The sequence below is a fragment of the Gymnoscopelus microlampas genome (assembly GCF_963454915.1).
Source record: "Gymnoscopelus microlampas genome assembly, chromosome: 11".
Classification (NCBI taxonomy): Eukaryota; Metazoa; Chordata; class Actinopteri; order Myctophiformes; family Myctophidae; genus Gymnoscopelus; species Gymnoscopelus microlampas.
The window spans coordinates 42,605,224-42,617,735 of record NC_139948.1 but is presented as its reverse complement, the minus strand read 5'-3'; the positions used below and the strand labels follow the sequence as shown (position 1 = coordinate 42,617,735).

The 12,512-nt window shown below is 38.7% G+C and overlaps 1 protein-coding gene across 1 annotated transcript in view; it reads right to left on the bottom strand.

The window, feature by feature from the left end:
• Nucleotides 1-11,351, bottom strand: part of LOC311054769 (uncharacterized protein) — a gene marked incomplete at its 3' end in the record, with an annotated part of 35,786 nt that extends 24,435 nt beyond the window's left edge. Inside the window, exons 1-2 of the mRNA XM_084070774.1 lie at nt 11,108-11,351; nt 8,365-8,463 (exon numbers count right to left, since the gene is read on the bottom strand). Of these exons, the coding sequence (XP_083926900.1) occupies nt 8,365-8,463; nt 11,108-11,204 (196 nt within the window). The 5' untranslated portion in view covers nt 11,205-11,351. The remainder of the gene's footprint in view (nt 1-8,364; nt 8,464-11,107) is intronic.
• Between the last annotated feature and the right edge of the window lie 1,161 nt (nt 11,352-12,512).

Sequence of the window (12,512 nt, the reverse complement as noted above, 5' to 3'; positions counted from 1 at the left end):
ATGAAAAAACAGACTCAGCTGATATTTTATTATTAATATAAAGCAGCATTATATAACTGACCTCTTCTACCCCGGATTCCTGCGCAAGTGCTGACATTTTTACCATTGAGCTAACTGAGCCTACCTGCTCGCTCAGGGGAGAAATGGAAACTTAACCATCAGGTCAAATTCGTGTCAGATCCTGCGTCTAGGTGAGACATGGCCTTTGACACGATCGAAATGTCTCAATAGAAGAGCAGGGAGACAAAATACAACCACCCATTGTATAAGTTATATTGTATTAACATACTCTACCATACAGATTGGACAAAATTACATTTTAATCATTAATAAAAGTTACATAGGGCCGCTTTAACAATACTTGTGTGCATTTATGTGGAGTGATTCAATGTGTCAGGTTATAGGAAAATAAGATTTCGCAGTACCCCGCTGTACCACAACTGTTTGTGCCTTTAGTATAGAGATAAACATTTCTCTTCTTACTTGGCCTTTTCTTTTAAATTGTAACAACCAGAACTAAACTGCTTCAAAATACATTACAGCAAACACAGAATAATGCTTGGAATAGTATTTTAATCGTGGCATACACTTTGAGAAATTAAATGAAATACTTGTTAACACTACACATTATCAATACTACATATTACTGTCCTGTGGTGTTCAGCACCTGCACCAGTGAACTCCTGCCCTTGAGTGGCCTCCCCACTCTTAGGTCATAGTGAAAGCTGCCCATGATGACACTGGCTGCTGACTACTTGACAATGATGGGAGTGGATGGAGACCAAAATAAAATATTGGTATTGTCACAAACTTCAGTCAACATCACCATCACGTCATCAAGTACACCGTCTAACTGTTAAAATACATAACGATGTACACAATAAACACATTTTCACAATTACAAAAAATAGTAGATCAGCAAGTTCACATTGAACTTGCAGATCGGCTATATCTGAATAGACAAAGTATGAAAAGGTGTTAAAACTGAGGTTAATGTTAGGGTTAGGCTTAGTTACAATGGTACTTTGGAACAATAGACTGTCTGACTAATGCCACGGCACTGTCAGCCTGAAGGGGAGGGTGTTGCTCACCATACTCCTATGGGCTGGGGTCGGAGCCTGTCAGTGGGAAATGTTAAATAGTCTCAATGCCTTTATCAACGGAATATCTCAAGCAAAAGTAAGAATGAAAATTCTATCATGTTTGGTAGGGCTATCATTTCTGTATTTTGTTGGAACGGCCAGCTCCACCACTGCCCCTGGTACATTTTAGGTGAGTTGTTTTTCCAAGTTCATCCTAAACTCATCATGCATTTAATAAATGATAAATGGTGCATTTATATCATCACACTTTGACACTGACTCTGGGAGAGGCCAGAGACTGATGGGGACTGCCCAGTGTCAAGTGAGGCAGTAGGATAAATCAACAGCATTGGCAACACAGAAATGTGTGGGGTGGATTCATTTACAACGACAACTAAATTGATATAAAACAAAGGAGTAAAAATAATAACCTATTCTGAATGAAGCTGCATGCACATACGCAGAGATTTTGCCTATCTATGGTTGAGCCTAATGCTTAAAGTTTATTTTCTGGGGGGCTTGCCCAACACCTGTGGCCCTTGTCAAGAACATTTTGACAAATAATAACTTTGCTATTATATTAATATTTCAAATTATGAAAAAATGAGAGCTGGCCTCAATCTGTCAGTTTCATTTTCGCTTTTCACCAGTAGTGAAAGGTTGTTTTTTTTGGTTCACTATCCCACTAGAATAGCATTGCCAGGAACTACCTCAGATCCTGGTGTATAGTGTTTTAAAATACTGTTAGATGTGTCCTTTTGGATATATTTGAGCACCTGCCCCTCCAGTGGTCACTGCACGGCCCTGCTGTGGGATGCTTCCTAACCTCTTGGCTTGGATCGCCTAATGAAGCTCTTCAATATGGATGCACTTATGATGTTTTAAATGTCCTGACTGAGTAAAACTCTTCCCACATTGTTCACAGCAGTAAGGCTTCTCTCCAGTGTGAATTCTCTTGTGTATTTTGAGACATTGAGTTGTTTTGAAGCTTTTTCCACAGTGGTTACACCAGTAAGGCTTCTCTCCAGTGTGAATTCTCTTGTGTATTTTGAGACTTTGAGTTGTTTTGAAGCTTTTCCCACACTGGTCACACCAGTAAGGCTTCTCTAGAGCATACTCTTCTGTAAGAGTATGCTTTAATTTATGGTGTACCTTAAGACTACTCAAGTGTCTAAAGCTTTTCTTACACTGATCACAGTAGTAAGACTTCTCTTCAGTATGGATGCGCTGATGACTCTTTAATTGACTTGAATTACGATAACTCTTCCCACATTGTTCACAGGAGTAAGGTTTCTCTCCAGTATGGATGCGTTTATGATACTTCAATCCACATAAATGACGAAAACTCTTCCCACATTCTTGACAAAAGTAAGGCTTTGCTGAAGTGTGTACTTTCTGGTGCTCCTTAAGTTTACTACTTTGGATGAAGCGTTTTCCACACTGGCCACAGCAATAAGGCTTCTCTCCAGTATGGATGCGCTTATGAAAATGTAATTTACTTGAAGAACGAAAACTCTTCCCACACTGTTCACAGCAGTAAGGCTTCTCTCCAGCGTGGAGGAGCAGATGATTTTTTAATGTTTCTTTGTGAGCAAAACTGTTTCCACACTGGCCACAATGGTATGACTTCTCTCCAGTATGGATGCGCTGATGAGTCTTTAAATTTGATCGTTGACGAAAACTCATACCACATTGGTCACAGAAAAACGGTTTCTCTCCTGTATGGAGGCGCTGATGAATCTTTAAACTTGCTTTATGACGAAAACTCTTCCCACATTCGCCACAGGAGAAAGGCTTCTCTCCAGTATGCATGCGTAGATGACACTTTAAATCACCTGAAGTGCGATAACCTTTCCCACATTGGTCACAGTTAAAAGGTTTCTCTCCAGTATGGATGCGCTGATGACCCTTTAAACTTGGTTTATGACGAAAACTCTTCCCACATTCTTCACAGCAGAAAGGCTTCTCTTCAGAATGTATTTTCTGGTGTGACCTAAGTTGAGACACTTGTTTGAAGCTTTTTTCACATTGGTCACAGCAGTAAGGCTTTTCTCCAGTGTGAATTCTCTGGTGAATTTTAAGATGAAACTTTGTGGTGAAGCTTTTCCCACACTGGCCACAACAGTTAGGCTTCTCTTCAGAATGGGTTTTCTGGTGTGTCTTAAGGTGAGACACTTGTTTGAAGCATTTCCCACAATGGTCACAGCAGTAAGGCTTTTTTCGAGTGTGAATTCTCTGGTGTGCTTTAAGATGAAACTTTGTGGTGAAGATTTTCCCACATCGGCTACAGCAGGAGGGCTTCTCTTTAGAATGCACTTTCTGGTGTGACTTAAGATGCTGCCCTTGGGTGAAGCGTCTTCCACAATGGTCACAGCTGTAAGGCTTTTCTCCTGTGTGAAGTCTCTGATGTATCTTAATGTAAGACTTTTGGGTGAAGCCTTTTCCGCACTGGCCACAACAATAGAGTTTTTCTGTAGTGTGGACTCTTTGGTGTGTTTCTAGGAGAGACTTTGTGGTGAAGCTTTCTCCGCACTGGTCAAAACGTAGATGTTTTGGTTTCACTCGGGGCAGGGTAAAACAGGTATCTGAGATAGAAAACAACAGATTATTAATACATAATGTACATAAAATAGCATATAGTTATATTGTCATTTGTAACAAATTAAGCTCTTTTTTCCTTGCATCAAGGTCTGACATAATTTACACATCCTACCTTTTTTTCCCCCAGTCTGAATTCCCATAGATGTATCTAATATTGCAGCATATAAGAACTGTGTTCCACAAATAAGGAAATTACTCAAACGAATATGAAGCATCAACTGTAGGCGAGAAAACGCTTATGTTACCGTCGTCGAATTAATAAACCTTTTGCCAGAAACAGACTATCAAATATGAGTGACTATCGTAAACGATACAGAGCCACCTCCCTGACAATATCGCCGGGACAGTTTGTTTATTTTTCGACTACAATTCTTATATGAGACGATTCTAAGATGACCAATGTTATTTTCTAAAGAGAAAATTATTTTCTAAAGAGAAAATACTTCCGTGACCCAGGGGATGAACGAGTGACGTCAGGACTTCGGTACTCTATTGATTCATTGTATTACATGCCTAACCTTTTCTGTCAGCTGATGGATCTGCCAATGAGGACTGCCCAGGCGGGTAAGACCAAATTTAACCCAAATATTTGTATATAAAAAGCGAGGGTGCAATTTTGTGGCGATCAGCCAAATTAATGGACGTTTCATCCACTGACAGCTCACTTAAACTCACCACCAGTACACCGCACACACTCAAGTCTCTGTCTGCCAGTAATGAGGCTCTGGTTGGCTGCGTCTCAGATACCCAGCCCCTTACCTTGCATGCATAAATCTTATGAATGGGGTCGCGAGAGTTTGGCAGGTGTGTGGCGCCAGTGAGACATTTTTGTCCTCTATCCTCCATTTGTCGAGCTTACAACGGCTATTTCTTTGCGTGAGACAAGTCCACGGTTGAACTTATAATTCTATAAACAATTGTCAGAGGTCGCTCTTTTCTCTCTCAGACGGACACAGAAAATCTCATGGATGCTTTTATCACTAGCATGTTGTAACAACTACTACTGTTGTAATCAGTGTTGATTTCGTCAGCAATTTTTTAGTCCTAGTCCAGTTTCAATGACGGTTGTTAGTTTTTATCACATTTAGTCAAACTTTTTTTATTTAGTCTAGTTTTAGTCGACTAAAAGTTGAGCATTTTAGTCTTTATCTTAGTCCAAGAAAACATATTTTTATTAGTCTAGTTTTACTCGACAAAAACTTTATTAGTCATGACAATTATATTCTCCCTTTTACTTTTTTTGTCAGCAGATAATATAGAACATTTCCATCTAATCTAAAAATATTTCACATAGCATTTCCTCTCATCCTTTTGATGAAAAACGCAATTTTAAGGAATACATCCAGACATGGAACATGTTCTGATTGAACTTGTATATTTATTTTAAACTATAACAATTCACAGACACACCAATGCTTGCATTAAAATAAATAAAATACATCTCAGATGAAAAAATGAATAAAATAAAATAAAGTGCCTCATGGAGTTAACCACTTGAAGTTGAACCCATCTATATTCTAAGGGGAAAACATAAGCCATAGAGCTTGTAGATCGGCTATTTCTGGCAAAGAGATTTGGAGTAGAAGGAAAAAGCAGTCCAACAGCGAGAGCCAACTCAGGTCAAGTTTACCAGTAAGTGGTTCTCATTGAGAATGAAAAAGGTGACAGACCAGGGTAAATATAAACTACTCACAAATCATTCACTAGTAGTGTGATTGATTGATTGATTGATTGATTGAATACTGTATTTAGAAGTTTGCAGAAACAAAGCACACGATAGTACAGTTCCAATACAAGGTCAGCTAAAAAAACAAATGGCTTGTTTGTGTCCTAATGTTATTTTGGAAACTGTGAATGTGTCATCTAAAGATTACTTGTTTGCATCCATGTATAGCTGCCCACGTGTTTTGTGCACAGTCTGCACAGTACACTGGGTTGTTTAAGTTACTATAGTCATATCATGACAGTCATGACGAAACTTCAACCTGTTTTTTGCACTTTCTCCATTTACAGCCCGTACATCTACATAAACGTTCGGATTTCAAATATAAAGTGCTTATTCCGTGGCCACGGATGTTACAATTTACTTCGGGTGGGTATAAGTACCCGTATCTTCCGTATTGTTCAATAAAAAGCATTTTAATCCGATTGGCGGTCATTTTCTCATTGAGTTATAGTGTATCAGAGTGCAATTACACCTCCCAACCGATAGGGTCACGTAGTTGAAAGCATGGAGAAAATACGGAGGAAATGGCCACCGATCGGATTAAAATGTTTTTTATTGAACAATACGGAAAATATGGGTACTTATGGGTTACCCGAACACAATTGTAACATCCCTGGCCATGAGGTAAGCACTTTATATTTGAAATCTGAACGTTTATGTAGATGTACGGGCTGTAAATGGAGAAGTGCAAACACCAGGTGTAAGTTTATTGCTACATGCTAAGAAGCTAACGTAAGTTTGTGAGCATTAGTTTGGGCACTTTGAGGTCGGATTAGTGTTTTTGTTGGAACATTAAGCCGACACGCAACACCACGTTTAATGTTAGGTTGTAAACAACCACCAACAAACCTTTTGTTAAAGGGATTGTAGGCAACATTAAGCCTAAATTAAAAAAAATATTTATATATATATATTTTGCATTTTCTCCCCTCTATCAGCCACTATATAATGATGCTGGGGTGTTTTCTTGCATTGAAACACAGTCCTCTTTCTGAAATCCGTATTTTCCCTACTGTTTATGTTTATGTTATGTCTGTCGGGACGTAAATTAACGCACGCATGTGCGCGTCCGTGGTAACTTTTTACTTTCGGTTTTAAAACGATCTCAAACTTCTTTTTTGAGGCACAGAATTTACTTTTAAGATAGCGTGTGGATATAATTTAGTTGTTTAACTTCATATATGTGGTCAATTTATCATGAAAGAGCCTATTTAAAAATAAAAATTCAGAGAACCAGGAGGGGCGGGCAGTTCCGCGAATTGTATCCGAGTAAAGCAGCCTATTTTGGGCATGGCCGGTTTAAAAGTCCCCCATTTTACCGTTTTATTTTGTAAAGTTTCGCTCTGAAATCTGAATCCTCCTGCCATTCATTTGACGGTGGTGTGACTCTGTGTGTATGTGTGTGCGCGCGTGCGTGCGCGGCTGCAACTTTAAAAGGGGGTGTGTGTGTGAGTGAGGAACAGCATGCGCGGCGCTGCGCATCAAAGGAGACAGGGAGTGACAAAATCATTAATAAATATATAATATAATATTTCGTCTCGTCTTTGTTCGTGAACTAAAATGACCATAGATTTTCGTCTCGTCTTTATTAGTCAACGAAATTGCATAATGATTTAGTCCCAGTTATTGTTTATTCATGTCGGTGGTGGTCTCGTCTCGTCTCGTCTTCGTCCTTTGAAAAATGTGCGTTGACGAACATATTTCGTTTCGCTTTCGTTAAAGAAATCAACACTGGTTGTAACATCTGTAAATCAACTACAATTTTATTGCTCTCCTGTCGGTTGCAACTTGTCATGATCGCAGAAGCACACGTGATGATAAATACCAGACGGAGAGCACAAATTGCCCCCATTTTTAAAGTCCCTCTATTGGCTGTTAGTTTTAGAATTGATTTTAAGGTCCTTTTATTGTTTTTTAAATAACTAAATGCACCCACTTATTTATCTGCAATATGTGCTTGGCAGATCTCTCATTTTCTCTAGCACTGGTCTCTTGACTGTTCCAGAGACTAAAACAAAAGGGCATGGATAAGCAGCCTTCAGCCGTTTCCCCAAGAATACGGATGCTTGTGTTTAAGGAGTTTTAAAAATAAATATCAACCCTAAAATAAAGAAGGGTCTTTTTTCCATCTTTCCGTTCTATTTTGAATACTACTATCCTCGTCCATACCTGAGGCAGGGAATCCCAGGAAATCCTCCTCATCACTTTCCTCTTTAAATATTTGGAGGATCTGTTGCAGGTGCAGTTCTCTGTCCATGGCTGGAACACAGGAAAAAAAAAACATGATATGTGTCACGTGTGTCCCAGATGGAGCCAAACACATACCCTTACTAGTGAGAAATGCATATCACCTTGGGTAAAAACTAAAAAAAACAACGACAAAAATTACATTGTCTCAATTCTGTTCGGGTTTTAAACAGAGATCTTATGATCTTGGTGAATACCAACCACAAAAGAGGCAGGGTAAGGGGGGCAGAAAGCAAGGAATAATGTAAGAATGACAGAATGAAACAGCATGAAACTTACTGAGGTCCTTGTAGTCTTCAGGTTCCTGTTTAATAGAAGGACTCATCTTCACCTGCAGGCTGGACTGCAGAGACTGGTCTGAAATGATGAAGGTACAGAATAAGTTATGTTACATGGGTCATAGATGAAGGCTGTCAAACAAGAGGGAACAGAAGGTGCCACAGATTATTATAATATGATTATATTTTTCTTTCTTTTAAGTAATATTTATTCAATGAAGATCTAGGTTTGGGAGAGGTGGGGCGCCCTCCACTGACCAGCCGCCATTGTCCAAGTGTACACGTTTACAAATGTTGCAAATGCCCATCCCTATCATCATGACATCATCATTATTGTGATACTTTTTCCATAATAACCCTATAGTTTAAAGACGACAGGGTGACATCCCTAACAGGAAGTTATAAAAGAAAGCTATAGCATGAAACGTACTGAGGTCCTTGTAGTCTTCAGGTTCCTGTTTAATAGAAACAGTCCTGGCTGGTGCTGGAGGACTCATCTTCACCTGCAGGCTGGACTGTAGAGACTGGTCTGAAATGAAGGAATAGAATAACTTATGTTACATGGGTTGTAGATAAAGTTGTCAAAAAAGAAAGAGAGAACAGAAGGTGTAAAATGTTTTTCAAAGAGAGGGCAGTGACCCAAAATACATTCCCAAGCTTCAAGCGATATTGAACGTTGTTAAAACCTTGAGTTGTAGATACCTGGGCATGACAAAACACCAAAAGAATGTCCATCATCTTTATAATGATCCTTAGTCTTCATTTTCTGAGTAATATGGTTGTAACAATTAGGATTGTTTTCTGATTTACTGGCCCTCCTGTTCTGGCCCTTTTGGAGGGCCAGTGGCTTTTCAAGATTACCAGGTACAGTAGACCACTTCGGACTTTTTTCTGTTCTGGCCCCACAGTGGTGGAATGAACTTCCCACTGATGTCATGACAGCAGAGTCACTGCCCATCTTTCGCCGCAGGCTGAAAACCCACCTCTTCAGGAAACACTACCCTTCCTCTTTGCCTGGCCTACTTGTTGTTAACTAGTTGTACGAATGCTTGTTTTATTGTTGTATTGTTTATTGGACCTTGTTTAGTCAATTCAAGTATTTGTTTTAGCTCCTGCTCATTTGATTTAGCTATTTTGTCTCATCTGTTTAAGGAAATAGGTAGCTGATATATTGCACTTTTACCTTAGCGCTAGGTATACTCTTGGTTGCTTGTTTTTGCAGAAAATGCTCTTATAACCTTTGGTGATTAGTAGTTTTCGTTCCCTACCTCTGTTGATTGCACTTATTGTAAGTCGCTTTGGATAAAAGCGTCTGCTAAATGACTGTAATGTAATGTAATGTAATGTACCAGGCCCAGCGAAATATGATAATAATAATAATAAAGAGAAAGACAAAAACAAAAAAACAAAACAAAAATATCTCTACCTATTCCATATCATGTGTAAAGAAGCAACCATAGGTACTAGCTACTATGTATTTCTATGAAGCAAATGTTCATTATTAGGTTAAAATATCATTGTCATTGTAAAAAAGAACAACAAAAAACACCCATTATGATCGCAGGAGGGTAAAATATCGGCTATGAGTATTATTATTTCTATGATGCACTTTCTGCTTGCCTTTCATTCTCAGGAGGTACAGTAGAAATATAATGTTAGGCTACTCTTAGCATTAGGGTTATGCTGGCACATACCCACCATATCAGAATCAGAAACAAAATCAATCATAATCTATCTTCATCGTCACATCACATTAGAAATAAGATGGGTGACATTCTTATTTGTGCATGCTCATCAGCGTTGCAGTTAAAAGATAGGTAAAATGATTAAAGCATAAAATAGAAAGGAGGGGAGGAGAGATAAATTGGCTGCACATTTGTGCTGCAGCAAACCAGTTATATTGCAGGCTGATTTAGCAGAATTCAAGACTTGTGCATCATAACAGATTACAATCTGATTTATACTTTGGCATACAGGTCACTATAGAAAATACTGTAGCTGATCTACAAGATCACAACACGTCGTATTGTGACTGTAGCAGACCTACACTACTGTGCCCAGCTCAGTGACCTGTTGGGATTCGAATTCCTACATACTGGCATCATGTCCAGGGGGTGTATTCGTACATCAAGCAGCCTCACAATACAGAAACAAGAGATAGGCTCCTGCCCTATATGTGGGCCACATGGCTCGGCAAGGCTTACTATACACTGCTGTAACATAACTGTAGAGAGTATACTTTATAATTTATCCCATTTCACTTAATTGTATGCAAACTGTAGGTTGGAATTGATCTACACATCTGACTATAGGCTGCATTATATACAACTCCAGCAGTTAAACCTGAGTGGGTGAAACATTCTCTCCCTCTTCCTCTTGTTGTTTACCACTTGTTACTCTCCCTCAATTCTTCTGGTAACTTTCTTCTCTTTGTAACCGTTTATTGCCTGGCATTTGGCCCGTTACCGGTGGTTTTAAAGAGACCACTTGGGACACGTAGTGTTCAACATCACTGCCTGCATCATTGTCTTTTCTTTTTTTTTTACATTATTTAAAGCACCCAAAAGACCACTTATAGTGATTTATAATAACACTATAATACATTATAAAATGATTAGAATGTATCACAACTCGCATTATATAGCACTAGGATCCTGGGCAAAAGAAAGAGTCAGTGACCAGTGAAGTGAAATGATACTTGACCTTGTAAGTCATTATAAACAGCTTTTTAATGTGTTATGATTGCATTATGAGTACGTTTAGAGTGCTTTTAACTGTAATTACAGTGTCATAAGCAGATTACAATCAGATTTAAAGTCATGAAATGCTTTAGAATGTGTTATGATTGTTATAAATCATTAATCATGAGTATTATGATTGCATCATGCTTTTAACTGTAATTGCAGTGTTATAAGTGGATTACAATCATGTATAGGCCTATAAGTCATGAAATTCTTTAGAATGTGTTATGTTTATTGCTATAAATCATTAATATGAGTATTTATGTTATAGTTATAATAATTATCATTGTTGTGTTATAAGCAGCTTTATAAATGCATTATAAGTACAGTAGGCTAAGATTGTAGCCTAATGCTTTATGCATAGTAAGTGTTAACAAACAAACTTTAACATCTACTAAACCTAACGGTAACGTTAATTAAACTTAGACATACCTATTCTGTATAACTTGACCACTGGGTTCAACATGGTGGCGCACGACACGTTGAAGATGCTACAACTCTGCTCCTCAGAAGATGTTTTCCATTCCATTCCCTTCAGGAAATACACGGCACCGTCGTCCGTCTGTTTGGGTGGATTTGTTCAGTTTAAACGCAATTCAGTCACTATCCGAACTGTTCAAACACATAATGATGCAGTAGGCTACACAATAAACAGGCCTACAATGTTCCTATTAAACGATTCAACGTTTGAGCAAGCACAAAAGATTCACGCTTATCGTCCATCACTCCTTTGCCATTGTGAGTGTAGGGCCAGTGTTGCCAGATTCTGTGAGAAAAATAAGCAACCAGGGGTGTATGAAAACAAGCCCAAAAGAAGCAACAGAGCACAAACCTTTAATTGGCTATTTGAAAATAGCTGATCTAGCAGATTTTTACAAGCTGGTAGATCTGTTATTTTCAAACAAATATTGAAATAAAATGTGGAATATTTGGAAGATACAGAAAAAACAAGCCAAAAGTCTTATAATTAGCGGACATGGCAACACTGGAAGTGGGGGGCTAAAACAAACCCGCCCCCTACCGCTGGGACGCGTAACCTCGGTCCCAGCCTCACTCATCTGTGGGACGCGCGGAGGGAACAAGGGAGCGCTCGTTTTAATTCACGTGATATTCCAGCATTAGCATAGCGCTTCTCCAAGTTTGGGGACTTTAGTAGCCTATCCTAATAGCTGCCAGACATAACATAACAACAACATATAAAAGCTCGTGGGGGGGCAGTAGTGCAGACAAAAGGTGAAAAAAGTATCGACGGTTCAAGTGATTAATGTCTGAAAATACACATTATCACTATACAACATATAGGCTATTAATAGAAAACATGTAAACAAGCAAAGTATGAATCAGAGCTAGAAGACCCCTTGTATAGCCCTTCTAGGCCTATGATGATGTGAATGACTGATTATTCTTCACTTTTTGAAGAATATAACTTTACAAATAAGGCATGGAATTAAAGAGTATAGGCCTAAGTGCCTCCACAAGGCACTCTGTCCATGATGGACAGAGATTACATCATGCATGATGGACTCCTCCAACCTCATCTCCCAGCATGGCCAACCTCTATTATGTGCTGGGAAGCCTTGGTCTGGCGTCTGGCCTGATGAAACACATAACAATACACAAACACATAATTCTTCATGTAGCTCTGAACTATATTGTGAAAGGTGCTTGAATAGTATGGGCTAAGTGTAACCATCATCATCTTCGCTGTCATGATGTTGTTGTACATACAGTAATGTGGCGATTTATTTGTATTTATTGATCTTTTGACCAGATGAAAAATATTGTATTATTAATATAAAGCAGCATTTTGTAACTTTCCCTCTACCCCGGATTTGAA